At 51.8% G+C, this 10,349-nt stretch overlaps 1 protein-coding gene across 1 annotated transcript; it reads left to right on the top strand.

Annotated features, from left to right (window-relative positions):
• The first annotated feature begins 241 nt into the window (after positions 1 to 241).
• SDS (serine dehydratase) lies at positions 242 to 8,346 on the top strand. The gene is made up of 8 exons (XM_081546403.1): positions 242 to 376; positions 3,739 to 3,893; positions 4,165 to 4,204; positions 4,398 to 4,537; positions 4,636 to 4,727; positions 5,522 to 5,749; positions 6,520 to 6,644; positions 7,689 to 8,346. Exons 2-8 carry the CDS (start codon positions 3,741 to 3,743, stop codon positions 7,892 to 7,894), a joined length of 984 nt encoding a protein of 327 aa, XP_081402529.1. The 5' UTR covers positions 242 to 376; positions 3,739 to 3,740; the 3' UTR covers positions 7,895 to 8,346.
• The last annotated feature ends 2,003 nt before the right edge of the window (positions 8,347 to 10,349 follow it).

Raw genomic sequence — 10,349 nt, 5'->3', positions numbered from 1 at the left:
CAGCTTCCTAAAAGCTGTGGTGAAGTAGGTATTTGTTCTGATCTGAAGCTGAGGGTGGAGAAAGGGCGTGGCTAGCGGGACCGAGAGAAAGACCCAGCTAGAGAGAGGGGCGTTCCCTTCCGGGAAGCCCCTAGGGTCTAGAGCCAAGGGGCGGGGCCTGGCGGGGGTGTGGGCGGTCCTGGTGTCCCATTGGCTGCTCAGATGCTCCGGGGGAATAAAGCCCGGACCCTTTAGTACCTGGGACAATTCTGAAGACACGCTACCTCTCCTACTCGTTATGTCTGTGGACCGTCTATCCAGTCGGTCCATCTAGACCATCTCCAGTCTATTCCTCCTTTGCCTGACGCTCAGACGCCCAGCTCCTCGTCTTTCTCTGGTAAGCCGCCCCAACCATCCTCACCTCCGTCCCCAGGACTGAAGCATCTCCAGCCACCTTGGGTCTTCCCTGGGCAAGAGAGGAGGAAGTGTCAGTTGAGAGTAAAAACCCATGCTTTGGAGCCAGACTGGCTGGGTTCACTGCCAGCTTTGTGCCTCGGTTTCCTCATCTGTACAATGGGGGTAATAATAACAGAATCTTTCTCTTAAGGCAGTTGTGAGTGTTTAGTTTATGTGTAATAATAGTTAATTTTTTTTTTTTTGGCCACACTGCGAGAGCATATGGGATCTTAATTCCCCAACCAGTCCCACCCCACCCCGCCCCCACAAACCCCTGCTTTGGAAGCGGGGAGTCTTAACCACAATCCCAGGGAAGTCATAATAAGAGTTAATTTTTATTTACTTATTTGGCTGGTTGGGTCTTAGTTGCAACACGCAGGATCTTTGTGTCATGTGGAATCTCCCGGGGACTCTAGTTAGTTGTGGCATGCAGGGTCTCAGGTTCTCAGTCACCCAGAATCCATGCAGATAGACGCCCCCCTCCATGTGTCCTGGAGAGAGCCTGGACTCTGGGCCTAGGCTGCCTGGTTCAAATCTTACCTCTTCTCTTTGGAATTACATGACGATTTAGTGGTTAGGACTCCATGCTCTCACTGCTGAGGGCAAGAGTTCAATCCCTGGTTGGGGACCTAAGATCCCACAAGCCATAAGACATGGCCATAAAAAAAATAATCCCTTCTCCCCTCATCACTGGCTGTGTGATCTTGGACAAGCCAATACTGCAGTTTCTTTTTTAAAAAGATTTTAATTAGTTTCTTTATTTTTGGCTGCACTGGGTCCTCCTTGCTGCACTCAGACTTTTTCTCTAGTTGGAGGTGAATGGGGTCTACTCTAGCTGCCTGAGCAGGCTTCTCACTGCAGTGGCTTCTCTTGTTGCAGAGCACGGGCTCTAGGGCAGGCAGGCTTCAGTAGTTGCAGCACTCGGGCTCAGTAGTTGTGGCAAAGGGGCTTAGTTGAGCCTCGGCTCGTGAAATCTTCCCAGAGCGGATTGAGCCCATGCTAGGTGGATTCTTTCTGTCATGACGCTGGGGCTTGATTGGACTCAGCCAGGCAGTTCTCACTTGGGTCTCTCTCAGGGGCGGCAGTGTGATAACAGTAGCTGGGCTAGAGTCTTCCCTAAGTCAGGCGCCGTGTCTGCCCATCAGCTAGGATATCAGCTGGACACGTTAGGCGGGGCACCTCCCTGCAGCCCCCGGCATGCCGCCCGGGCTTGCTTCCATCTTGGCGGCTGGGTTCATACAGGGAGCTTCCCAGCTGCCTGGCAGCTCGGTCGCCTTATATGACCTGGCCTTGAGAGCCATGCTGGGCCACAGCCAGATGACACAGGGTTGTCAGTAGTGGACAGTGTCCATCTCTTCCTGACTCCCTATTCAGTGACATCTTGTTAGTAGCTTGAAATGTCACAGACATGCAGACACTAGAAATCAAGGTTTCTTTCCCTTTGACGAAGCTATCATTAAACATTCACCAGCACATTACTGCTTGGAGGGAGTCACATAGTGTTCATTCCCCTGTAGTCACAGCCCCTCCCCCCTTGCCCCCCCCCAACCCAGGGTTCAAGGGAAGGAAGTGTAGACCTGATCCCACCTCCCACCTAGAAAAGCTTCAGTGTTGCATCATAAGAGGTATGTGAGGGGTAGGAATTGCTCAGTGATCAGTCTGAAAAACACAATCAGAGCCTGTTTCCTCAACAGAAGAACTGGAAAATAACATTAGGCAATTATCCTAGGCATTTCCTAGGGTTGGTAGAAGGATTAAGTGAGTTAATATCTGTAAAATTTAAGAAAATGCATGGCACATGGTAATCACTGTAAATATTTACTTATTTACTTGTCTGGCTGCCTCAAGTCTTACTTGCGGCACACAGCCTCTTTGTCTCATGCAGGATCTTTTCTTGCGGCTTGTGGTCTCTAGTTGCGGCATGCCAGCTTAGCGGCCCTGCGGTATGTGGGATCTTAGCTCCCCAACCCATATCCTCTTGCATTGCAAGATACTGGAACACCAGGGAAGTCCTGGTAATCGCTTTATAAGTGATTGTTAAATAATATAATAGTTATTACCAAAAAATGACAATAATAAAAAGCTTCCCCTAATGGGTACAGGGCTTTCCAAAGGTTAGTTGTTTTTATTAAGTTTTTACTGGAATATAGTTGCTTTATATGTTGTGTTGGTTTCTGCCTTATGACAACGTGGATCAGCTATATGTATACGTACATCCCCTCCCTCTTGAACCTCCCTCCCATCTCCCCCCACCAAGTCATCACAGAGTGCTGGGCTGAGCTCCCTATGTTACACAGCAGCTTTCCACTAGCTCTCTATTTTACATGTAGTAATGTATATATGTCGATGCTTCTCTCTCAATTCGTCCCACCCTCTCCTTCCCCTGCTGTGTCCACAAGTCTGCTCTCTGCATCTGAGTCTCTATTCCTGCCCTGCAAATAGGTTCATCGCTAACATTTTTCTAGATTCCATATATATGCATTGATACATAATATTTGTTTTTCTCTTTCTGACTTATTTCACTCTCAGAGATTAGTTTTTAAAGATGTGTAATTTAAATCTGTAATAAACATGCACACAGCAAAATATTGAATGGTACAGAAGCAGGTGCCGTGTGCCAGTCGTCCCCAGGGGCCGCCTACCCTGATGGGTTTCTTGTGTTTTCGGAGGTGTCTTGTACGCATGGATTGTGGGTGTGCACATGTATCCTTGCAGTTTTTGCACACACTAGACCTGATACCCTGCCCCTGTTTTAGCCATAATCTTGCCACTCATTCTGAGTCAACACCCGCAAGTCTATTTCTACCTCATAGTATTCAAAAGCTGCAAGGTCTAGATGTTATTTCTTTTTCTTTTTTGACCATGCCTCTCGGCTTGTGAGATCTTAGTTCCTCAACCAAGGATCTAACCCAGGCCCTCAACAGTGAGAGTGCAGAGTGCTAACCACTGGAGCTCCAGAGAATTTCCTGCATGTTATTTCTGATGCTTATAGTTTCTCAGCATAATGTATGTGTGTGTTGGGGTGGGCCAGAGGTGGGCAGGGGTAGGGGGAGAGAAGATGACCTCCGCCCATTTTACAGATGAGGCAGCTGAGGCCAAAGGGAGATTCCTTGTCCGATGCCAAGTTGGTGGCCGAGTTGAGATTTGAACTCAGGTCTCCAGGGTGCTGTAATCTGGGGCTTGTCCTCAGCTTCCTGGGAAGTTAGGGACAGGGTCCATCCCAGCCCCACTGCCTACTGAGTGGCAGCGGCTGGCGCCAGAGCCAACTCCCCTGACCCTCTGGGTTTCCTTCCTTTCTCCCAGCAATGATGTCAGGAAAACCCCTGCACGTGGAGACTCCCGTCCGTGACAGCATGACCCTGTCTAAAGTGGCTGGCACCACGGTCTATCTCAAGATAGACAGTGCCCAGCCCTCCGGCTCCTTCAAGATCCGGGGCATCGGACACCTCTGCAAAATGGTACAGCCTCATCTGGGCAGATCCCCTTTGTGGACAGGGCAGGGCCACTGCCACGTGACATCCTAGGAGTTCCAGGCTGGGCCCCGCTGACTCCCCACAGGCACCCTCCATTGGCACCTCCTCTTAAGGGGTGTCAGTCCAGAGGGTCCCACCATGGACTGATCCCAGAGCCATCAGTGACCTTCCTCTCCTTCATCTTTCCCTGAACCAGTTAGTCTCTTTGGGGAGAAAAGATATCAGGCCTGATCCTCTCCCCTCTCTGTCTCCACAGTGGGCTGAGCGAGGCTGTGAACATTTCGTCTGCTCCTCAGGTAAGTGGCCTGCATGCCTCCTCCTGTCCTCTGCTGTGTGTTCCGGGGTCAGGTGCTCCCCCTCTCTGAGCCCTGGCTTCCCCAGCAATGAGTCATTGCAAGCATCTGTGGAAGTCCCAATTCAGAATTCCGGGGGGAGGCCAGCCCTCACCCAGGGAGGGTTCAACCCCACTAACACTGTCTACCCTGGCAGCGGGCAATGCAGGCATGGCAGCCGCCTATGCGGCCAGGAAGCTGGGCATCCCTGCCACGATTGTTGTGCCCAGCACCACGCCTGCCCTCACCATCCAGCGGCTCAAGAATGAGGGTGCCATGATCAAAGTGGTGGGTGAGGTGAGTACCAACCTGGAGCCAGGGCCACAGAGGGCACTGGGGCACAGGGCCAAGTCCCCCAGCCCCTCATCCCACTCACCTTCTCTGTGATCTTGCAGACATTGGATGAGGCCATCAGGGTAGCCAAGGACCTGGAGAAAAACAACTCGGGCTGGGTCTACGTCCCTCCCTTTGACGACCCCCTCATCTGGTATGTGCAGCCCCCAGTCAACCGGGGTGGGTAGGGACCATGCCACTACATCACTAAGGGGACACCTGCCCCAACACACACCATCACGCACAGCAGCGTACACGTGTGTGCACATCACATAGAAGCACACACACAGATACAGCTGCTGGTGCCCACACCCACGTGCACCAGTGCCCGTTCTCCTGGACCATGGGTGAATGCTTGGGCTCAGATACACAGGGGTGTGTGTGTGTGTGTGTGTGTGTGTGTGTGTGATTGGGGCCCCCAGAAGCAGAACCCGAGACAAAGATTTCAGGGAAAGCAGTTGACTTGGGAGGTGACTCATTCGAGGACTGGGGAAGTGAGATGAGGAAGGAAGGGTGCTGGTGGACTGGGGACCACTGTGGGCAGCTGGAGCTTCATCCCTTGGGGGCCGCTGGCAGCCAGCATGGACCATGAACCAGGGTTGTCGAACCCGTCGGGGAGGATATTGGGCAAGGAGTGTCTATGCTTCAATTCCCGTAATTCGTAATTCCTATAATGGATTGAGGGCTGCTCCTAGGGGTTTCATTTCCTGGCACTGCCAGCTGCCACATTCACAGTGCTCCAGAGGCCAGAGGAAGACAGGTGGAGATGCAGATGTTGGCAGCTGGAAATAGGGTGGAGTCAGGTTTGAGGGGACCAGCCCCAAGGCCCATCAGCTGCTTGGGATGAGGGCAAACAGAGGGTAAGCAGCATCTTCAGGACCTCTGCCTGGTGTCCCCAGGCAGCCCAGCCCTGACCTGCACCCCCCCTTCCCCACCCACCTCCTCCAGGGAAGGCCACTCTTCCATCGTGAAGGAGCTGAAGGAGACGATGACTGAAAAGCCCGGGGCCATCGTGCTGGCAGTAGGGGGCGGAGGCCTCTTGTGCGGAGTGGTCCAGGGGCTGGCGGAGGTGGGCTGGAGGGATGTGCCCATCATCACCATGGAGACCATTGGAGCTGACAGTTTCCACGCTTCCACCAAGGCCGGCAAGCTCGTCACCCTGCCCCGCATTACCAGGCAAGCAGCCAGGGAGGCTGTCATTATGTTCAGGGAGTGTTGTGGGGAGCTCCCCCCTCGGTGCTGGTGGCGAGGTAGATCCTCATGCCAGCCCCATTTTGCAGGTGAGGAAACTGAGGCTTTGGTCACGTAGAGTCACGCAGCCAATGAGTGGTATGCCTGTTAATGAACTCAAGTCTGTGTGACTCTGTACCATGAACATCACACTTCCTCGCATGAAAAGGCTAACATTAATCCTTTATTGGGTTCCTCTGTGGTGGGGTTTAACACACCTCATTAATTTACCATTTATTGAGCCCCTAATATGTGCAAGGCACTGGTCGATCTTGGGGAGACAGTGGTGAATAAACACAGCTCCTGCTCCCAAGGGGTTCATATCCCAGGCCCAAACCTTTCCCAGATGGTGTTTGACTAGCATTAGGTTTAGCCACATTATACAGAAGTCCAAAATAACAGTGGTTTAAACAAAATTGAACTTTATTTCCTCTCATATAAAAAAGTCTAGCTCCACAAAGCCAGGGGCCCGAGACCCTTGATTTTGTTCTCCATCATCCTCATTTCATTGACTTATGGCCCAAGATAGCTGCTTAGGTGTTGGCTACCACACTCACACTCCATCTGGCAGGAAGAAGTCAGGGCAGAAGTTGACTCTTCTTTTAAAGACATGGATATGTCCACTTACCTCTTAGTGGCCAGAAGGTAATCACATGGTCTGCCTCCCTCTTCTCTCCTGCCTCTTTCCCCCCCTTCTCCATCTTTGTCCCTCCCAGTGTTGCCAAAGCCCTGGGCGTGACCACCGTGACAGCGCAGGCTATGAAGGTGTATCGGGAACACCCCATTTTCTCTGAAGTTGTCTCGGACCAGGAGGCTGTGGCCGCTCTCGAGAAGTTTGTGGGTATGTATGTGCTAAGTCCTTTTGAGACTCAGCTCTCCTGGCTAAGGACTATGTGGCTGACGCTTGGCGTGCCAAGGGATGTCATTTGCAATTCTGTCTTCCGTCCCTCTGTGGAACTTACCATTAATGAAAGTTACTGCAGTCCAGGGGTTAAAACAGAAAGACCAAGGGGACAAATGAAAAAAGTCAGACAATGTAAGGGCAGGGGAAAATAATTTGAGTATGCAAAATGTTGGTTCTGAGCAATGTAGTCAGGGTGAAAAAGGCAACTAGGGGCCTCTGTGTTGGATTCAGAGGTGAGTCTGTGACTACGTTGGACTCTTTTTAAAATATCCTTTTGATTCTCCTTTTACTCTTCCCAATAAGCTTTTAGTTTTGCCACATAACATGGGCTTCCCAGGTGGCTCAGTGGTAAAGAATCCACCTGCCAATACAGGCAATGTGGGAGACTTGGGTTTGATCCCTGGGTCAGGAAGATCCCCTGGAGAAGGGAATGGCTACCCACTCCAGTATTCTTGCCTGGAGACTCCCATGGGCAGAGGAGCCTGGAGAGCTACAGTCCATCAGGTTGCAGAGAGTCAGTCAGAGACAATTTAGCAACTAAACAACAGCAACAATGTGCGATCTCAGTTCCCCAACCAGGGATCAAAACTGCACCCTGTGCAATGAAAGCACGGAGTCTCAACTGGACCACCAGGGAAGCCTCTGAGCTGGACGTTTATGGGGTTCATCCTGGAACAGGGATCACACACACACACTTACGCTGCCATTTAATTCTGTACTGGGAGTTCATTTGGCCAATCAGTGCTGGCACTCTTGCTCAAATGACGTGAGCACGGTGCCCAGGAAATTACAAGCATAGCAGTGTTAGCGCTGATGTTGAAGTTCAGCCCTGACTCAGGCCCTGGAAGGTCAATGGGGTAATGATGGGAGGTGGGGGTGGGGTGGTCCAGGACCAGTCTGTGGTCGGGGCGATAGCCAATGGCTTCACCAATGACCCAGTGGTTTCCTGGCCCCAACCTCACCACACCCTTCCTCTGGCAGATGACGAGAAGATCCTGGTGGAGCCCGCCTGTGGGGCCGCCCTGGCCGCCGTCTACAGCAACGTGATTCAGAAGCTGCAAGGAGAAGGGAAACTCCGCACCCCTCTCTCCTCTCTCGTGGTCATTGTCTGTGGGGGTAGCAACATCAGCCTGGCCCAGCTGCCGGCGCTCAAGAAACAGCTGGGCATGGATGGGCTGCCCCAGTGAGGACCCTCCCCTACCTGGGATGAACCCTGGAAGCACTGGAGTTTTCTGCAGCATGACCCAGCTCCTCATTGTAAATGTTATTCCTGTGTCTGCTGAGAGCCCGTGGCCCGCGCCAGCTGGTAACCTGGTTCTCCTGAGACCACTGTGTGTGGAGCGGCCGGAAAGGCAGTAGCCAGCAAGGCTGTGAGCTGAACTCTTTTGAGTATTTGGTTTTTTTAATCAGGAAGCCCAAAGCCTACCCTTACTCACTTTTTTTCTTAAATCCACCCCCTCTCCCCACCCCGGCAGTGCCCTGTGGCTTATGGGATCTTAGTTCCCTGACCAGGGATTAAACCTGCGCCCTCAGCAGTGACAGCATGAGTCGAAGCCACCGGACCGCCGGGGAATTCCCTTTACTTTTCTATTGTGCAAACTTTCATTTTCATAAGAAGTGCTTTGTTTATTGAAACGAAGCTCTTTTGAGTTCTTCCATCATGACTGTCTCCCTCCTTCCCTCCCTTCCACCCCAGCATGCCTGCTGTCACCCCTGGCTCTCAATATCCTCCGTGCCCCCTACCCCTGGGAACCCTAGGGCCCCACATGGAGGCCAGGACCCCAACTCCTGCTGGGTGTGTGTGCAAGGAGGGGGCATCTCTACATGGCAGGGAGCCGGTGAGAGGCAGCCGTGCTGAACGAGAGGGGCTTGGGATGGGACACGGGCCTCCAGTGGAGGCAGAACCAGCTGGGAAGGCAGCCTCATTCTATTGGGAAGTCCTTCCTGATAACAGAATAATTGTATCACAGAACCGCTGGAAGTGGGGTAGTGAGCCCTTGTTCCTGCGTGCTAAGCCACTTCAACTGTGTCCGACTCTGTGCAACCCTATGGACTGTAGACTGCCAGATTCCTGTGTCCATGGGATTTCCCTGGCAAGAATACTGGTGCGGGTTGCCATTTCCTCCTCCAGGGGATCTTCCCAACCCAGGGATCAAACTTGTGTCTCATCTCCTGCATTGGCAGGCGGGTTCTTTATACCACTCGCGCCACCTGGGAAGCCCCGGGCATATATGAACTGATGATGGACGCCCATCTCTGGTCCACGTCAAGCCAATCCTCTCAAACACAAAACTCTGTCTTGCAAGGACAGCACATACTGAAGCCAGTCTATAAACCAGACAGAAGAGGAACCACCGGGGCTGCCTTGGTCCTGGAGGGAGCCCCTCAACACTCCTGCACCACCTATAGCAGTCCCTGGGACACTTGGAGCCCCAAGTTTGAGAACCGCCCTAACCCCTCGGGTTACCACACAGATCCATGTGGGCTTGCAGAGGGGAAGCCCCCACTCCCACCTCGACAAAGAGCAGGTATCCTGAGATTTCAGGGAAAAGCCACCCTAGTGTCAGGGTTACATGCTAATTTCCAGCCGGGAGAGACAGCACATGTACCTGAAATCCAGGAGACGGGAAGGATGGGGGGAGATATAGTTAGGGAATTTGTGGGGCATGGACATGCACACACTGCTGTTATTTAAAATGGATAACCAACAAGGACCTACTGTCCAGCACAGGGAACTCTGCTCAATGTTAGGCGGCAGCCTGGATGGGTGGGGAGTTTGGGGGAGAATGGATACACATGTATGTATGGCTGAGTCCCTTCACTGCTCACCAGAAACTATCACAGCACTGTTTGTTAATCAGCAATACCCCAATACAAAATTAAAAAAAAAAAAATCCAGGAGACAGGAATCAGCAAAGGGCAGGCAGGGATGGGGAATCACCAGCCAGCTGGCCCCAGAATTGTTCCTGGAGGGATAGAGTCTAAAATATCAGTCAGTTCAGAGAAACCTGCCCAGAATAGGAGTCATTCCAGCTTCTACTTATATGTGGAACTTAAAAAAGTTGAATTCCCTGGTGGTCCAGTGGTTAGGACTCCATGTGCTTCTAATACAGGGGGCACGTTTTCAATCTCGCAAGCTGCTGAGTACAAGTGATGTGCCCCCCCCAAAACTACACACACATATATATATAGCAAACCCACTCCCACCCCTCAACTGTGCTTTAGTTTTTCCAGAGCATTTATCAACACCATACACACTGTGTTTATTTATCTACCTCCTCAATGTAAACATCATGGGATTATTTTTTTGGTACCTGTTACGAGGTATCCCTAGGACCTTATAACAATGCCTGGCATGTTTTAAATATTTGATAAATTATTGTTAATGAATGAATGTTGTGTGTGTAAGGCCCTGCATGGGCAATGTCACAGCCACCACTGCAGTGAATCTCACCCTCCTCCAAGCACACACACAGATACACACACTCACAGGCAGGGAAATGCTGCTCACGTCATTACCTATTTAACAGCTGAGGTAATGGAGGCACAAGAAGTTAAGGACCTTAACCAGTAAGAGCTGGAGACAGGATTCGAACCCAGGCCTCTGACTCCAGGGCTATGGGCTTTCCTCTCCCCAAGCAC

This window comes from Giraffa tippelskirchi, chromosome 11, assembly GCF_054371585.1.
Source record: "Giraffa tippelskirchi isolate mGirTip1 chromosome 11, T2T-mGirTip1v1.2.pri, whole genome shotgun sequence".
NCBI lineage: Eukaryota > Metazoa > Chordata > Mammalia > Artiodactyla > Giraffidae > Giraffa > Giraffa tippelskirchi.
This window is presented reverse-complemented; position numbering and strand designations above follow the sequence as displayed.